Source organism: Typopeltis vanoorti, chromosome 9 (genome assembly GCF_054136105.1).
Source record: "Typopeltis vanoorti isolate ZY-2024b chromosome 9, IOZ_Tvanoo_1.0, whole genome shotgun sequence".
Classification (NCBI taxonomy): Eukaryota; Metazoa; Arthropoda; class Arachnida; order Uropygi; family Thelyphonidae; genus Typopeltis; species Typopeltis vanoorti.
The window spans coordinates 126,814,257-126,829,476 of NC_143557.1; the positions used below are offsets into that span (position 1 = coordinate 126,814,257).

A 15,220-nucleotide genomic window follows, 5' to 3' on the forward strand; every position below is an offset into this window, starting at 1 on the left:
TCTCTCTCTCTCTCTCTCTCTCGGTGTCAGTGTTCTCCTTAACATTGCTGCAATTCTCTGATATATCTTCACAACCTTTGCAATATATCCTTGGAACATCAAATCTCTATCCACAATGACCTCAAGATCCCTTACCTCCTCTGCTTCTTCCAGTATAACTCTACCAAGTGAGTATATCCCAAATTTTAAAACCTTACATTATGTTGCATTAAACTGACATTCCCCATTCCTTTGCTCATTCCGTTACCAGCTTATTCAAATCTTCTTGAAGAGCCAGAACATCAGCACTATTACTAATAACCCTCCCGAACTTCACATCATCTGCAAACAGCTGAATATTTACTGTCAAATCATTTCCTGCGTCATTAATTTACAAATCAAAAACAGCAGTAGCTCCTTATTTTTATTCATCACTTAATCTATGTTGCCTTCTATATCCATCTTTTCTTGAATTCTGCCTTTCACCAACTTTTCCAGTACCTTAACTTAACCAGTACCTTAACTCCTGAGCTACTGATTAGTTGTAATTTCCTACCTTCGTGTTAGAGTTTCCTTTATTTAACAGAACCATTTTATTCTCTTTTCACTCACTTGGGCAAGCCATTCAATGGAGTGAGAACAACCTGGCTGAGAGCTATATTAAGCAGCTTGATCAGAGGAAGTTCCATCTTGATATTTCATAAGATCCAAAGCACCTTCAGTTCATCTGTCTCTGTTCTCGCATTATTCTGTGTCACATTGGCAACTGCAACATTCCACCTGGATGATACACCTGAAGTTATCCTGAGTAACTGAATTACTATTTATGCTTCTTCACCTTCCTAGCATCAGTATTCATTAACGTTATCCTTGCATACCATTCCTCCTTGTACTTTGTTACATAACGAGAAAACTCTTTGGGATTTCCTTTTGCTTGCTCTGCTGATTTCCTCTCATAATCACAACCAACCATCTTGTGCAGTATGTAATAGAGAACACACAGGAATCGCATCCTCCAATATGATCAGCCATGTGAAGACTTCTGTTTATAATTACAAGAACTTAAGAAAAAGCTTAGAGCTATAGCATGGAATAAGGAGTTAAGTGAAAAGGATATAAATACTGTGTTTTGTACTGGTCAGGAGATATTATATTCCAATGATGAAAAGGCTAAATAACGTATGGATGAAGAGATTAAGTATGCAGTTTGGAAGATGAGTGATGATAATAATCAGATGCATGAAGATTACAAAGAGCAAGCCAGGAATGTGATTCAGTGAAAATGGCAGAAGTGCAGTGCAGGCAAAAACTGGCAAATCAGGCCAAGGAAATCATAGAGTTTTTCAGTATGTGATGAGTACTAGAAAGAATGATTATAGGAGGATGATGTTAATGAATAAAAATAGTGGATTAGTGAATGCTGTGGGTGCTATAGTTGGGACATTCATTGAGCATTTCATCTTCATAATTGTAACATCGCGAAGAGCTTGAGTGTAGAGTATACGGTGGGGGGGGGGGGGCAGTTAGTGTTGAATGAGTAAGAGGCATGTATAAGTATATTTCCTCATATACCTCCTGCTCACACACAATTAAGCATTTTCTCATATCCTCTAGACTTGAGTTTTTCATGATTTCACCCCGATAAGGATGAAACACCCTTATAAATATATCATGATATTAGATGGATTTAACTGGTGATATGCAGCTGTTTGTAGATAATGCAAAACTAGGGAAAGCAGTACAGAGTCAAGCAGATGTTATGGCCTTAAAGGGATCTTGAACAGATTGTAGCAATGGGCAGATAAGTGGAGCTTCCAGTTCAACATCGCAAAGTGTAAGTTTTTGAAATTTGGTGGACAACGGAATGCAAAGTATAGACTTGGTGGACAAGGACCTGAAATTCAGGGGCCACATTACACAAGTTGTGAAGTTCTCACATCAGATAATGGTAGTGATGCAGATGAGCCTGACATGCAGAAATAAAGAGGCTATGATTCCATGTATAAGGCCTCGTATGGATTATTGTGCACAGATTTGGTCACCGGGTTTTTATGGTGACGAGGATATGTTAGAAAGGTTCCAGAGAAGATTCACAAAGGTAGTCAGTGTCTTTGGAAGGTTGAGTATGAAGACATGAAAGAATGCAAATTGCAAAGCCTTGTGAATAGGAGGAGGGGCGGGATATGATTGTGACATATAAGTTAGTCCAGGATTATTATCACATTGACATGGAAGAAATTTTTCATAGAATGGGGGAAAGGCAGAACAAGAGGACATCCCTAGCAACTCTAAGAGGATGTGAGCAGAGGTGAAAGAAGGTTCTTTGCATGTGTTGAATGCATTGCCTTCAGTGTGTTGTGAATGTAGATACATTGAATCAGTTTAAGGCGTGGTTAGATGAGCTTTGTGTACCTCCCACGACGAGTCTCTGACTCCATGGAAGTCAGATGTTAATAATAGTAATAATAACATTAGAGGAATTTTTTTCTTTGAAGAAGATGGTGAGGAAAGGGGTCATATTTCTAAAATTGTGAAGGCAGTATAATTTTAGACATCAGATTGTCAGAGATGAGAAGGATCTTGACTTGAGGAAGCAAAGAAGTTATGGTTTATTTGTATAAGGCCTTGATCAGGCCATATGTGGATTATGCATTTTTGGTGATATGGATTTCATCAAGATTGAAGATATTGAAGAGTAGGTCCTGGAGATGATTGACTATGGTTGTTTCCATTCTCTGGCATGTTGAGTATGAAAACAGATTGAGGAAATTCCATTTAGAGCCTTGTGAATTGGAAGATGGGGGTGGAGGGATAGAATATGATTGAGATATACAAGGTGGCAAGAAGTCCAATTTATGTTTGTCATATCCCACCAATCAGATTAATCATATTAAACAACAGCTATGACTGCTAATATTTTGTTTTCTCTTATTCAATAAGTAAATGTGTAGTTGTAAAAAATGTCATCTTTACACTATTCTAGAAGTGTGATATCAGAATAGGATACTACTGACAAGAAGATTGTCTCTGAACTAAGTAAATGTGTGACAGCCATAAGCTGAATTCTTATATATAGAGATCATATTTGAATTGCCCTGTCAAGCAGTTGAAAGAATGAGAAAGAGAGAGAGATTCTAAAGATCATGTCTGATTAGAAATATCAAAATGTGAAGAGGAAGCTTACCTGAGAATCTAACAGCAAAAAAACATGTAAAAAAACACAAACTCATGATTTTCCCAGCTTTTCATTAGGCTGTATGAATTAGCAAAACAGTAGCTTGATGCACTTAAGACTGGCTTAGAATAAGAGATGATCAAATTATAGCCTCTGAACTGATGGACTTATTTAAAAGAAAATAAACATTCTTTGGGGATATACAGAAAAATAGTGATATATTTGTAGATTTGGGAATTTTTCAGCAAACAAAAAAAAAATGAAACATCAGATTTTTACAAACCATTCAGTGAATCAATATTTATGATAAGCATCTCTGAGGTAATTTTTTATACATTTTTATTTTTTATCTGGTCTCCTTTTTACCAAAAATGCAAATAACATTGCCAAACTGAAATTACACTTGCCAGCAAATTATATTATTACTAAATTGTTTAGGGAAATAACAACGTAGACTAGGATATACATTAAAATAACTTTTTAATACAAATCCAATATTTCGGCAACGTCACATTGCCATTTTCAACAGGAACTCGTGAGCAAGACACGTGCACGCAGGCACAGCAAACAGTAAATGAGGACGAAGTAGGAAGCTATTCTTTCTCCTAAAGTCCTACTGGTGCCCCCTAGCAGACAATGTTGGTATTCTTGGGCAATTGGGCTGAGGTCTTCTGATGTAGGTTTCCCAAATTTGAGGCAGTCTCATGCAGCCAAATTTGTTGAGGTTTGGATTGTTTCTTATAGCTGAGGCTGATTTCATGAAAAGCCTTTCATACTTGTATTTACTACGGTGAATGATCGTGGCTTTCTTCTACCGTATTCTATGGTGGGTATCCAGAACATGGTCTGCAAGACCAGAGTGGCTGTATTGGTGGAACCAGATGTAGTCCTTGCATTCTGTAATTCTGATATTGGCTGTCCTGCCTGTTTGGCCAAAGAAGAGCCTTTTACGAAGAGAACTGGTACTTCAATTTAACACAGGAATTACCCGATTATCCCGGCAGCGTTTTAGATTACATGCTCATTAAAGAAATTAAATCTCTACTGGAATTAAAGAAAAACAAGGAAATAACAATCACCAAAGCGGATAAAGGGAACGCCACAGTATTGCTTAACCAAAACGATTATACAGGTAAGCTGAAAGCTCTATTGTTAGATCAGGCTACTTACCTCTCTATCGAGTACAATCCCACCAACTCACAAATTAGAAAACTCCACAGGCTCCTTAAGAAGGTCACTTCTTGGCCTGTGGAAGTCACTAACAAATTAAAACCATTTAACTCCATATCCCCCCCCCTCCCCCCGTATTTATGGACTCCCAAAAATACATAAGGAAAATGTGCCATTACGTCCTATAGTGGATGGCATTGATTCCCCACATACAAATTAGCTAAACATTTGGCTAAAGTTCTCACACACTATACTGGCAACACACCTTCATACATAAAAAACTCAGCCCATTTCAAAGCCAGCATAGAAAAACCTTACACTCAAACACACTGATGTAATGGTCACCTTTGATGTCTCCTCCTTATTCACAAATGTCCCACTCAAAGAATCCTTAGAGCTAATCCAAGCTAAATTTCGTCCTGATATCACAGCCCTATTTCAGTTCACAATGAACTCAGGCTATTTTGTTTGGCAAGGAAAATTCTATAAACAAATAGAGGGGACAGCTATGGGTTCTCCACTCTCCCCACCCTTGGCCAACTTTTATATGGAGACTTTTGAAGAGAAAGCCTTAAACTCTGCCCCACAAAAACTAACCATTTGGCTTCGATATGTAGATGATGTGTTCGCTATTTGGCCACATGACTCCGATGCACTCCTCTCCTTCCTAACACACTTAAACAACCAACACCCCCAGAATCAAATTCACCCTGGAAGAAGAAAAAAACAACTGCCTTCCTTTCTTAGACACACCTAGTCACCCGCCAGCCTGATGGAACCTTGGTTTTCTCAGTCTATAGAAAACCCACCCATACAGGTAGATACATTCACCAACAATCCCACCACCTCTCCTCACAACAATATGGTGTCATTAAGACACTACACAACATGGCTAAACTTATATGTTCAAATGACAATGCCCTAACCACAGAACTAAACCACATTCTCAACACTTTCTCAGCCAATGGCTACCTTCCCAAAACAATCCAAAAAATATTGAAACCAATAAACCACAACACCATACCCTATATCAGAGGCACTTCGGAAAAAATTAAAAAAAATCTTAAAAAAACATGGCTTAACTTCTTGTTAGAGACCATATAAGAAATTGGCATCCCTTATCCACTCCACAAAAGACCCCCCTCCACTAGACCTACCTGGTGTATACCAGGTCCAGCTGTCCTACTTTAGCCAAACAGGCAGACAGCCAACATCAAAATTACAGAACACAAGGACTATATCCGGTTCCAGCCACTCTGGTCTTACAGACCATGAGTGGCTGGAATACAGCCACTGGTCTTGCAGACCATGCTCTGGATACCCGCCATAGAATACGGTGGAAGAAAGCCACGATCATTCACCATAGTAAATACAAGTACGAAAGGCTTTTCATGGAATCACCCTCAACCCTAAGAAACAATCCAAACCTCAACAAATTTGGCTGCATGAGACTGCCTCAAATTTGGAAAACCTACATCAGAAGACCTCATCCCAATCGCCCAAGAATACCAACATTGCCAGCTAGGGGGCACCAGTAGGACTTTAGGAGAAAGAATAGCTTCCTGCTTCATCCTCATTTCCTGTTTGCTGTGCCTGCGTGCACGTGTCTTGCTCACGAGTTCCTGTTGAAAATGGCAATGTGACGTTGCCGAAATATTGGATTTGTATTAAAAAGTTATTTTAATGTATATCCTAGTCTACGTTGTTATTTCCCTAAACTATTTAGTAATAATGCATAATCAACGTCTAATCTTTTCCACTAGAATAGCAAATTATATTGTCAAGTAAATATAAAGTAAATTATATTGTATAAGTAAAGGCTTCAAATTGTTGAAGCCTTGACTCAATTGTAAGCAAAACAGAGTCTCACAATGAAGTATCTTCACTAGGCTAGTATATAAAGGGCTGTTGGCTTCACGTGAATTGCCTCTGTATCCCATAATGCAAAACAGTTCCTTTTGGACATGGATATTGCTGTTCTCACTACCCAGACCAGTTTTGACCTTTGAGGTCTTATCAGTGTCAACCAGACCCAGAAAGATAACAGGACTGAAGTGATGCAGAAGTCATATTATTCAGAAATCAAAAGTCATATACTACCTGTATGTGGATTATATGACTTCTGCATGAAGTCCCACTGACGAGACTTCAATAAAGGTCAAAACTGATTTGGATAGTGACTCCCTTCATAATGCAAAGCAATATGCATGTCCAAAATGAAGTGTGATTTGCATTATGGGATACTAAGGGAATTGCTGTGAAGTCAACAGCCTCTTTACACAAGTAGCCTAGTAACAAAGATACTTCATGTGCAAACTTTGTTTGCTTACACTTGGATAAAGGATTAATCCGGAATATAATTTCTTGACAAGCATAATTTACGTTGTAACCACGCGAAAAAACTTTCTCATGGTTATAAACCTCACCAGACTGCCACTAAATGTACATCTGATGTAAAAGGACACAAAGGATTCAAGCTGAGTGGAATACAAAGAAAGGCAGTGATATTCTATGGAATGACAAAGTGCATACTAATGAAAACTTCATGCAGCATTTCAGTCACTAGCTTATTCAACTGAAATAGCTAGATACCAGCTGAAGTTTAATTTTTATGCATATTCTTTATGTATGGATGTATTATGTATATAAGAAATTAAGAAATTGATCATACCTTTGCTTGCAGTTTTACTAGATTTGTGGTAATGTGCATTTCTTCCTTAAAACATTACATACAAACTTATATTGTGGGAATTTTTTTCCCCTTCAGAATTTATGCATTCATTAATGAACTTCTTGCCATTTATTATTTTTTTCGCAGTTGCAGAGTTTCCGATCATTGTACTTTTATAAGTCAGAAGATAATTGTCCATCTGGAAATTTCCAAGGAAAAATATTGGAGAATTATCGTCCTCCTCAACCTCTAAATGACCGAAAAATTCGAGGATGCTCTGAATAAGTTTAGAGTAATACAGTTCATAATACAGTTGCCTTTACCAGTTGATGTAGCAGAATGACCCACCTAATCAAAATCTTAAACACACTATACACTTAAGTTTAGTAAGGTTTTAGGATGTAATAAACAGGAACATATCACATGCTAGACTGCCAAAGAGAAATATCACTAACTGGATAGGCAGAGAGCTTTGTCTAGAACATTATAAAGTATGTGCCATTTTAGTATTTTATGATGATAATGAAATGAGCTTTATAGAAATAAAATAATAAATATGATAACTGTTGTAGTATATAATGAAAGATATGAATAGAAAGTACTATTTTTAAATATAGTTCAGATTATTTTGTATTGACCTGCAATTATATGTATTCTTGTTAATTGAGTTTCATAGTTTATATTTGTTCTCTTATATAAGTATTATTTGATTATTTACTTTCTTTATAGCATTTGTATTTATTGGGTTTTGGAGAATCTAGAAATAACTTGCATCAGATTATTGGGATGTAGGAGAGGTCATTTATTTTGTAACCATTATTGTTAATAATGGTTACAAAGTGAATGTTAAAAATATTGTTAATAATTTAACAAATTAACCAATAATTTGTTAAATTATTGGTTAATTATTGGCTTCTTATTTTATAATATAACATTTCAAGTGTAGAGTTACGAATTAACTTAAAATATTCAAACAATATCCAATTGACTCTCACTGTAGCAGACTTGTAGAGACTTCAGGGCTGCTGTGAATTTCTTTTGAAATAGTATAGTGTCTGTGAGACTGGTTGGAACTTGATGATGATTTATTATAGTGAGTGGATTTGTTGTAATGATGTTTACTATAGTGAATCAACCACACATTCATTATAGGATTAAAATTTGATGCATAAAGCTTGTGAAATTTTTGAGTTTTATTAATCTTCTAATGCTTTCTTAATGAAAGAAGAAATATATCTATATGAAGAAGTTAAATTATATTCTCTCTCTCTCTCTCTCTCTCTCTCTCTCTCTCTCTCTCTCTCTCTCTCTCTCTCTCTGTCTGTGTGTGTGTGTGTGTGTGTGTGTGTGTGTGTGTGTGTGTGTGTGTGTGTGTGTGTGTGTGTGTGTGTGTGTGTGTGTGTGTGTGTGTGTTTGCTTGCTTGCTTGCTGCAATGCTCCTTTTTTCCCCTTGCAGTGGAAAAACTACATAATTATACAGATCTTCAACAGATTCCTTTTCCATTAATCTTAAATGGTATTATTTCTGATTATGTACTTTCAGAGAGTTTTTCTGAGTATTTATTTTTCTCCTACTCTATTTTTCCTCCAACAGGTTTACCTTATTGTTGTTTCTGTTTGGAAATAGTGTGTGAATTTTATTTATCATTCTATCCATTTTGAAAATAGATAATGAAGATATATTCTGATTGTAGCAGTATTTAAAAAAAGAAATAATAATAATAATGAATTTGAAAAACCCTACATTATTTATTTTTTATGTGAATTCTCACCAGCAAAAAAGTTGTAAATCTGTAGCACATTACATTAGTACTGTGTGTGTGTGTGTGTGTGTGTGTGTGTGTGTGTGTGTGTGTGTGTGTGTGTGTGTGTGTGTGTGTGGACTAAGGGTTAGCTAGTCAGGAAACCCTGTTCTAGAGACCAAACTTGGAACTTTTTCAAGACACTTCAGATTTCTAGTAAGTGGCTCACATTAGAGAATAATTTAATAAGATAACTGAACTGGGTTTTATTGTTTGGAATTCGATACAACTAGTAACTGACTAGTTTTGCCATATTAACTAGTAGCTTCATCTGGGTTTTGATGAACATACAAATATAAACTTAAAACAACAAGCTTTGATTATGAATCAATACATAACTGAAAAAATACCACATGCATAGGAACTGTTACACAATATAAATACATGGAGCATGTCAAATGAAAGGTACATAAACTAGAACAGCTTAAATGCAAGAAAGCCAAACTAAAAAAAATGTATAATTTCGAAGTTTTTAATTTTCAAAGAACGCTTCCATTCTAGAACTAAAACGTCATCTAAAGAATACAATATAAAAAGTTTGCCCTAAACAGGTTGATTCATTATGCCTTGATTTACACTACATTATATCTAATAGCATAGATGTTTATCTATGGTCCCGCCTATACAATATGATAAACGATATGTGCAATAGAACTTACCTAAACACCACAAACAGACATTTAAAAAAATGTAACACCTTATACAAGAAGGGTTTTAATTTGAGAGATACCCTTCTTGATAATAAGGTAGTTTTCAACTTTTTGGATCACAATTTAACACCTGCAGAGGTGAGCATCTTAAAAAAAGGTTTCAATTTTGCAGTCACACCAGAACACATACCTAAAATATATATGTGTAACATCGAAAAGGCCCTTTACTTTTTATCTGTACCTTTTTATCTCCTTCTAAAAAGAACATTAGCTCCTTGGGGGGGGGGGGGGGAGATCACTGTCTAACTTAAAGAAGGCTGACGAAGGCATTTCTACCATTATCTTGAATACAAGGATTACATGTCAAAAATTTCTAACATGTGGCAAAAATTACTTTCTGACACATCTACTTACTGTCAATTAGATTCTGATCCCACTTGGATGAACCATGTAGAAACCAACAACCTTCTACGTAACATGACTACATGGCCCACGAATCTTAAGAAAAATCTAAAATGTTTATATGGATTGCTGAATCCATATAAGGCCGAAAGTACACAAGACCGATATTCCTCTTTGACCGATTGTGGATGGGATCAACTCAACAACTTATTTGTTATCAGAACATCTTGCATATCTACTAAAGGTGCACATTACACACAGACACATATATCAGAAATACACAACACTCTGTTGAAAAGCTGAGAGAAATCCCCATCTCAAGAACAGACATTCTAGCTAGTTTAGATGTTGTGTCATTATTTACAAATGTCTTGGTATTTATTTATATATTAAGATATTACAAACATCTTATTATGTACAAATCCTAAACTGTCAGTTTGGTGGAGATATGTTGATGACACATTCATAATATGGAAACACAGTGTAACAGAGTTATATGATTTTCTAGCATCCATAAAATCAAGTTCACCTTAGAACTTGAGGATGAAGGAAAATTACCTTTTCTGGACATTTTAATTATGAAACAAGTGGACAAATATGCACCGTAAGCCAAAGTCTGTTACCTACATTTCTCCTCTTTACACCATATTTCACAGAAATTTAGCATTATACATATGCTGAAGAACAGGGTGATCTTTGTTATAAGAGATGAAAGAATATTAACAGAAGAATTAGATTTTATTCTCCAAATATTAACCAGCAGTGGATAGCCTAAAAAAAATAACAAAAAGAATACTACTCTCTAATCCCTCTCCAAAGCAAATTCAGGACATTCATTACAGGACTTCAATTTCCATTCCTTTTTGTTGGCATACTTTCAAAAAAATTGCCAATCTACTAAGGTCTCACAACATTAGAGTAGCCTTCAAACCAATTAAGACAGTATGGAATATGTTACGCTGACCTAAAGACTACAACACTTTCAACAAATACCCTGGAGTTTACAACATACCATGTTCTTGTGGCCTTAATTACATAGGACAAACTTCAAGAAGTCTACAAATAAGATAAAAGGAACACAATGGAGATGTCAACAACAATAGAGAGGACAGTTCAGGATTGGCATTCCATTTTTCCAACACTCACCTCAACATCGAATGGGATAGAAGTTTTATGCCTTACATAAATGATGACCACAGCTCTCACAACATAAATGAAGCTACAATGTTAATCTGCTCGCAAGGTAACCTGAACAGAAACCAAGTATAGTTCAGCAGGTGCTCCCTATAGTTAATTTCATGGCTAACTATAGGCAGCACCTGCTGAACAATCTCAGTTAGTCAAATCTTGAAGGATTACTTTGACATGTGGGATTGTATGTCATAATGTAGATTTAGGATTATACCTAAATCTACATTATACCTATACAACCTAACCTACTCTGAAGCTGTCACAATCCAGGTCAACCCATCAGTGATAACTGTGTTCAGCCTTTCTGCTTTGACTGACCATATGCCAGCATCCACACTCCAAGTATTTATATTGTGTAACGGTGCCTATGCATTTGGTATTTTTTCAATTATGTATTTATTCGTAATCAAAGCTTGTTGTTTTAAGTTTATATTTGTATGTTCATCAAAACCCAGATGAAGCCATTAGTTAATGTGGTGAAACTAGTCGTTTACTAGTTGTATCAAATTCCGACCAATAAAACCCAGTTCAGTTATCTTATTAAATTAATTTTGTGGTCGAAAATAACATACTGATCATAATAGAGAATAATGTTTATGTGCCACCAAAAAATGTAGAGTACTCTAAATATTTTGTTACTAATTTATTATTTTAAAAAATATATTATACAAGAAGATATAAGGTCATGTTCTCCTTAGCATGTTAAGCTCAATAGTTTGTCACAGCCAAATAACTTGACTCCACATGGAAGGGAACTCTGCTACCTCCACAGAGACCATCTAACTCACCTTCATCTGAAAAATCCTTATAAAGGTTATTTGCATCTTAGATTGGATTTGAACCCAGATCTACCCAGCAACAAAGGGCATTGTCATTACCAGTGGATACTAAGTGGATTTAATTTTTGTGTAATAAAAACCTAGAATCAAGGGTAATGATTGAAAAAAAGGTGATCAAATCTCAGTTAGTCAAATCATGAAGGATTACTTTCACATGTGGGATTGTATGTCATAATGTAGATTTAGGGTTATACCTATACAACCTAACCTGCTCTGAGACTGTCACAATCCAGGTCAACCCATCAGTGATAAATGTGTGTTCAGCCTTTCTGCTCTTTGATCACTAGAAGGTAATGTAATACCTAGAAGCCATCTTTAATATGATTACAGCATCACTAATGCTCCATCCTTTTTCTTTCTTTTCTTCCACCAATTCACTTTTCCTTCTCCTTCCTGTATATACTGATTACGCTTTTTTTTATCACCACGAACTTTTCTGTTATTGATTTCTTTCTACAAACTGCTATGCGTTTGTAGAAAGAATTAGTTCTTGCGCCTTATTTCAGGATAAGCCCTTTTGCATTCTCAAGTACAAATAGAAGCTCCTTATTATTAATGCTTTCATTTTCTGTAGATCTTATTTTTTATGGAATGGGGAGAATAACAATGTTTGTGAGGAGAAGGGAAGTAATAATTTGTGACAGAGCTGGTAGTTTGGGGGGGGGGGGAAGAACAGTCTGAAAATTTCTAAAATTGCACTATATAATTTATGAAGAAACCTTTACTTCTAATTACAGTTTATAACTGTGATTTTTATGAATTTTTTTTACTGTTATTCTTACTTTTTTTTAATGCAAATCCTGCCCATGTAAGATTGAAAACCTGTAGTGAATGAGTATCATTCTCTTGGGACGCTAATTAGATAAACCCCACTCTAGAGACCAAACATGGACCTTTTCAAGTCATTTCTGGCTTTTTTATAATCAGGCTGGTGCTTATTTCTTGCACACTAAGCAATGAAATCTATCACCTAAAATCCTTACATTTTTGAACCATATTATCCTTATTTTTTCAGAAAATAAGCATACACAGTCATGTTATCTGATCAAAATGATGCCTGATATGAAGTCAAAAATTTAACTGCTCATTTTCACATCAAGTGTTAGTATCTGTAAGTTTAGTTTTTGCATGTTAGACACCTTATCTCTCAATCATTGTTGAGCGTGATAACAAATAAACTGATAAACTGCATTTTCAACACTACCTGTTGAAAATTCAGTTTAGCTGACATCATTCTCATTTTTCTTAAAAAAATAGATAAATAACCATACAGTTTAGTGTACTCATTACCCATTCCATGTATGTTGCATTCCACTTGTCTGTCTCTCCATACAAAGAATCCATTCCTTACAATTATATATTTGGTTTAATCCTTTATCCAAGTGTAAGCAAACAAAATTTGTGCCTGAAGTATAATAAGGTGTGACACCTTTTAGTAACTGATATAGGTAAATATGACTTCTCCATTACTTCCACCTTAGTATCACCACCTCTGGGTCTGGCTCCCACTGATGAGACCTCAATAAAGTCGAAACCAGTCTGGGTAGTGCCCTTCCCTTAATGCATAGCATTATACATGTCTGCAAAGAGATGTGCTTTGCATTATGGGAGATATTAAGGCAAGTGATGAGAACTTATACCATCTTTACCACAAGTTGCCCTAGTCCTGAAAATAATTCAAGTGCAAACTTTGTTTGCTTACACTTGGATAAAGGATTAAACCAAATATGTAATTGGTGGCATAGCCAAGTGAAAAAACTTCCATCACTCCATTCCTTACATTCTTTATTACCACATATGTGACACAAAGCATGTAAATTATTACACACACAGATATAGGGATAATGGTCCAAACCTTTGGACTGTTATGTAGGCTTCCTGATAAAATGCTGTGCTAATGTGTTTTATATATTTTTGTAATTTTCCAAATATTTTCAACCGTTATTTACAAAGACTTTCAGTTTTTTTTTTTTTTTTTTTTTTTTTACCAGTTGTTCTGTCCTTGAGCAAGATACAGTTATTGACTATTATCCATTCTAATTTAACCTTTAACTCATAATTAAGTGCACACACAAGAATCATTTCATTCATTGTGTTGATATTTATACCTCAATTTTTTTTTTTTAATCACACTCAGAAAATTAACAATAAAGCATTAATTTTTAACAAGCAGGATTTTAGTGATATGAGATTAGTCATTTTAATATTCATAAAATATATAAAATGCAGACTGTTTAAAAAAATGGTTAGCAATAATTCAAACAAAAACAGCTTCTGTGAAAATTTGAGAAACTGTTATTGAAGGTGCTTAGAAATTAAAAAAAAATTTTTTAAGCTGTTTATGAAGAATGTAAATGTCGAAATTAAAATAGCTTACCTTCTAGCAGTTTATCACCCTGCCCTGTTTTTCCTACATGTTTTGTAATTTTTTTAATTGTATTTCTTTACTGATTTAAACCATTGGTCTCAAGGTTTGTAAAACTGAAGCCATTTAAATGCAAACAATGTGCCTAAATCACCATTTAAGGGTGCTTATCTTGAACTTTGTAAATAATATTAATTTATATATCTTCATCAAAATGACAAATGTAATCTGTTCCAGGCTCCTTTTTGAAGGAGCCTGGAATCAATATAGCTAAGTTGAAATAACATTCATATGCATTCTCCTTTAATTTTTTCAGGTGTGCATATTTATGTAGAACAATGAATTTTGCCTCGTGCACCTTATCAAGTAATGCACAGATGTGTGCAATGAGTCAAAATAACAAACTACGTGTTTTATATTTTTTTAAAAGTTGTAATATGCACTGATAGAAAAGGAAATATTAAAACGGATAGTTAATAAGATGTATTTCTTGTGGTGTATTTTTATGTAAAAAGTTTGTTTGAACAAATTTAAGTAATACTACTGAAACGTGCATAATATTTGATAGACTGTTGCATAGAAACCTAGATCTCAATTAATTTTTTTCCAGTAGACTGTTCAGCTTTAGTAGACTTTCTTTTCTCATTTTTGTTATAGTATTCATAAAATGGATAATATTGCACACATATAGCAAACTTTAATGAAAAAGATGAGTGATGAAATTTTCACCACCCATTAATATGCATATGTATATTATAAATGTGAAAAAGATGTAAATATATGTTTCAGCACAAAATATATTATAATTGTAGTTAAAAATAACATTCAAGAATTTTTTTTAATTATTATTTTTTACTTTGTTTTTAATTTGAAAAGATTTCATTTGGGTAGTGGTTGTCCTAGTTACAACATGAGTGACTGACTTCAAAAATTATGTAACTGATTTTTTTTAGAAAGACTGTGGGTTTATTTATTG

At 34.7% G+C, this 15,220-nt stretch overlaps 1 protein-coding gene across 1 annotated transcript in view; it reads left to right on the forward strand.

The window, feature by feature from the left end:
- Positions 1-7,725, forward strand: part of LOC150103516 (carbonic anhydrase 7-like) — a 124,401-nt gene extending 116,676 nt beyond the window's left edge. Inside the window, exon 7 of the mRNA XM_090398239.1 lies at positions 7,143-7,725. Within this exon, the coding sequence (XP_090254365.1) occupies positions 7,143-7,280 (138 nt within the window). The 3' untranslated portion in view covers positions 7,281-7,725. The remainder of the gene's footprint in view (positions 1-7,142) is intronic.
- The last annotated feature ends 7,495 nt before the right edge of the window (positions 7,726-15,220 follow it).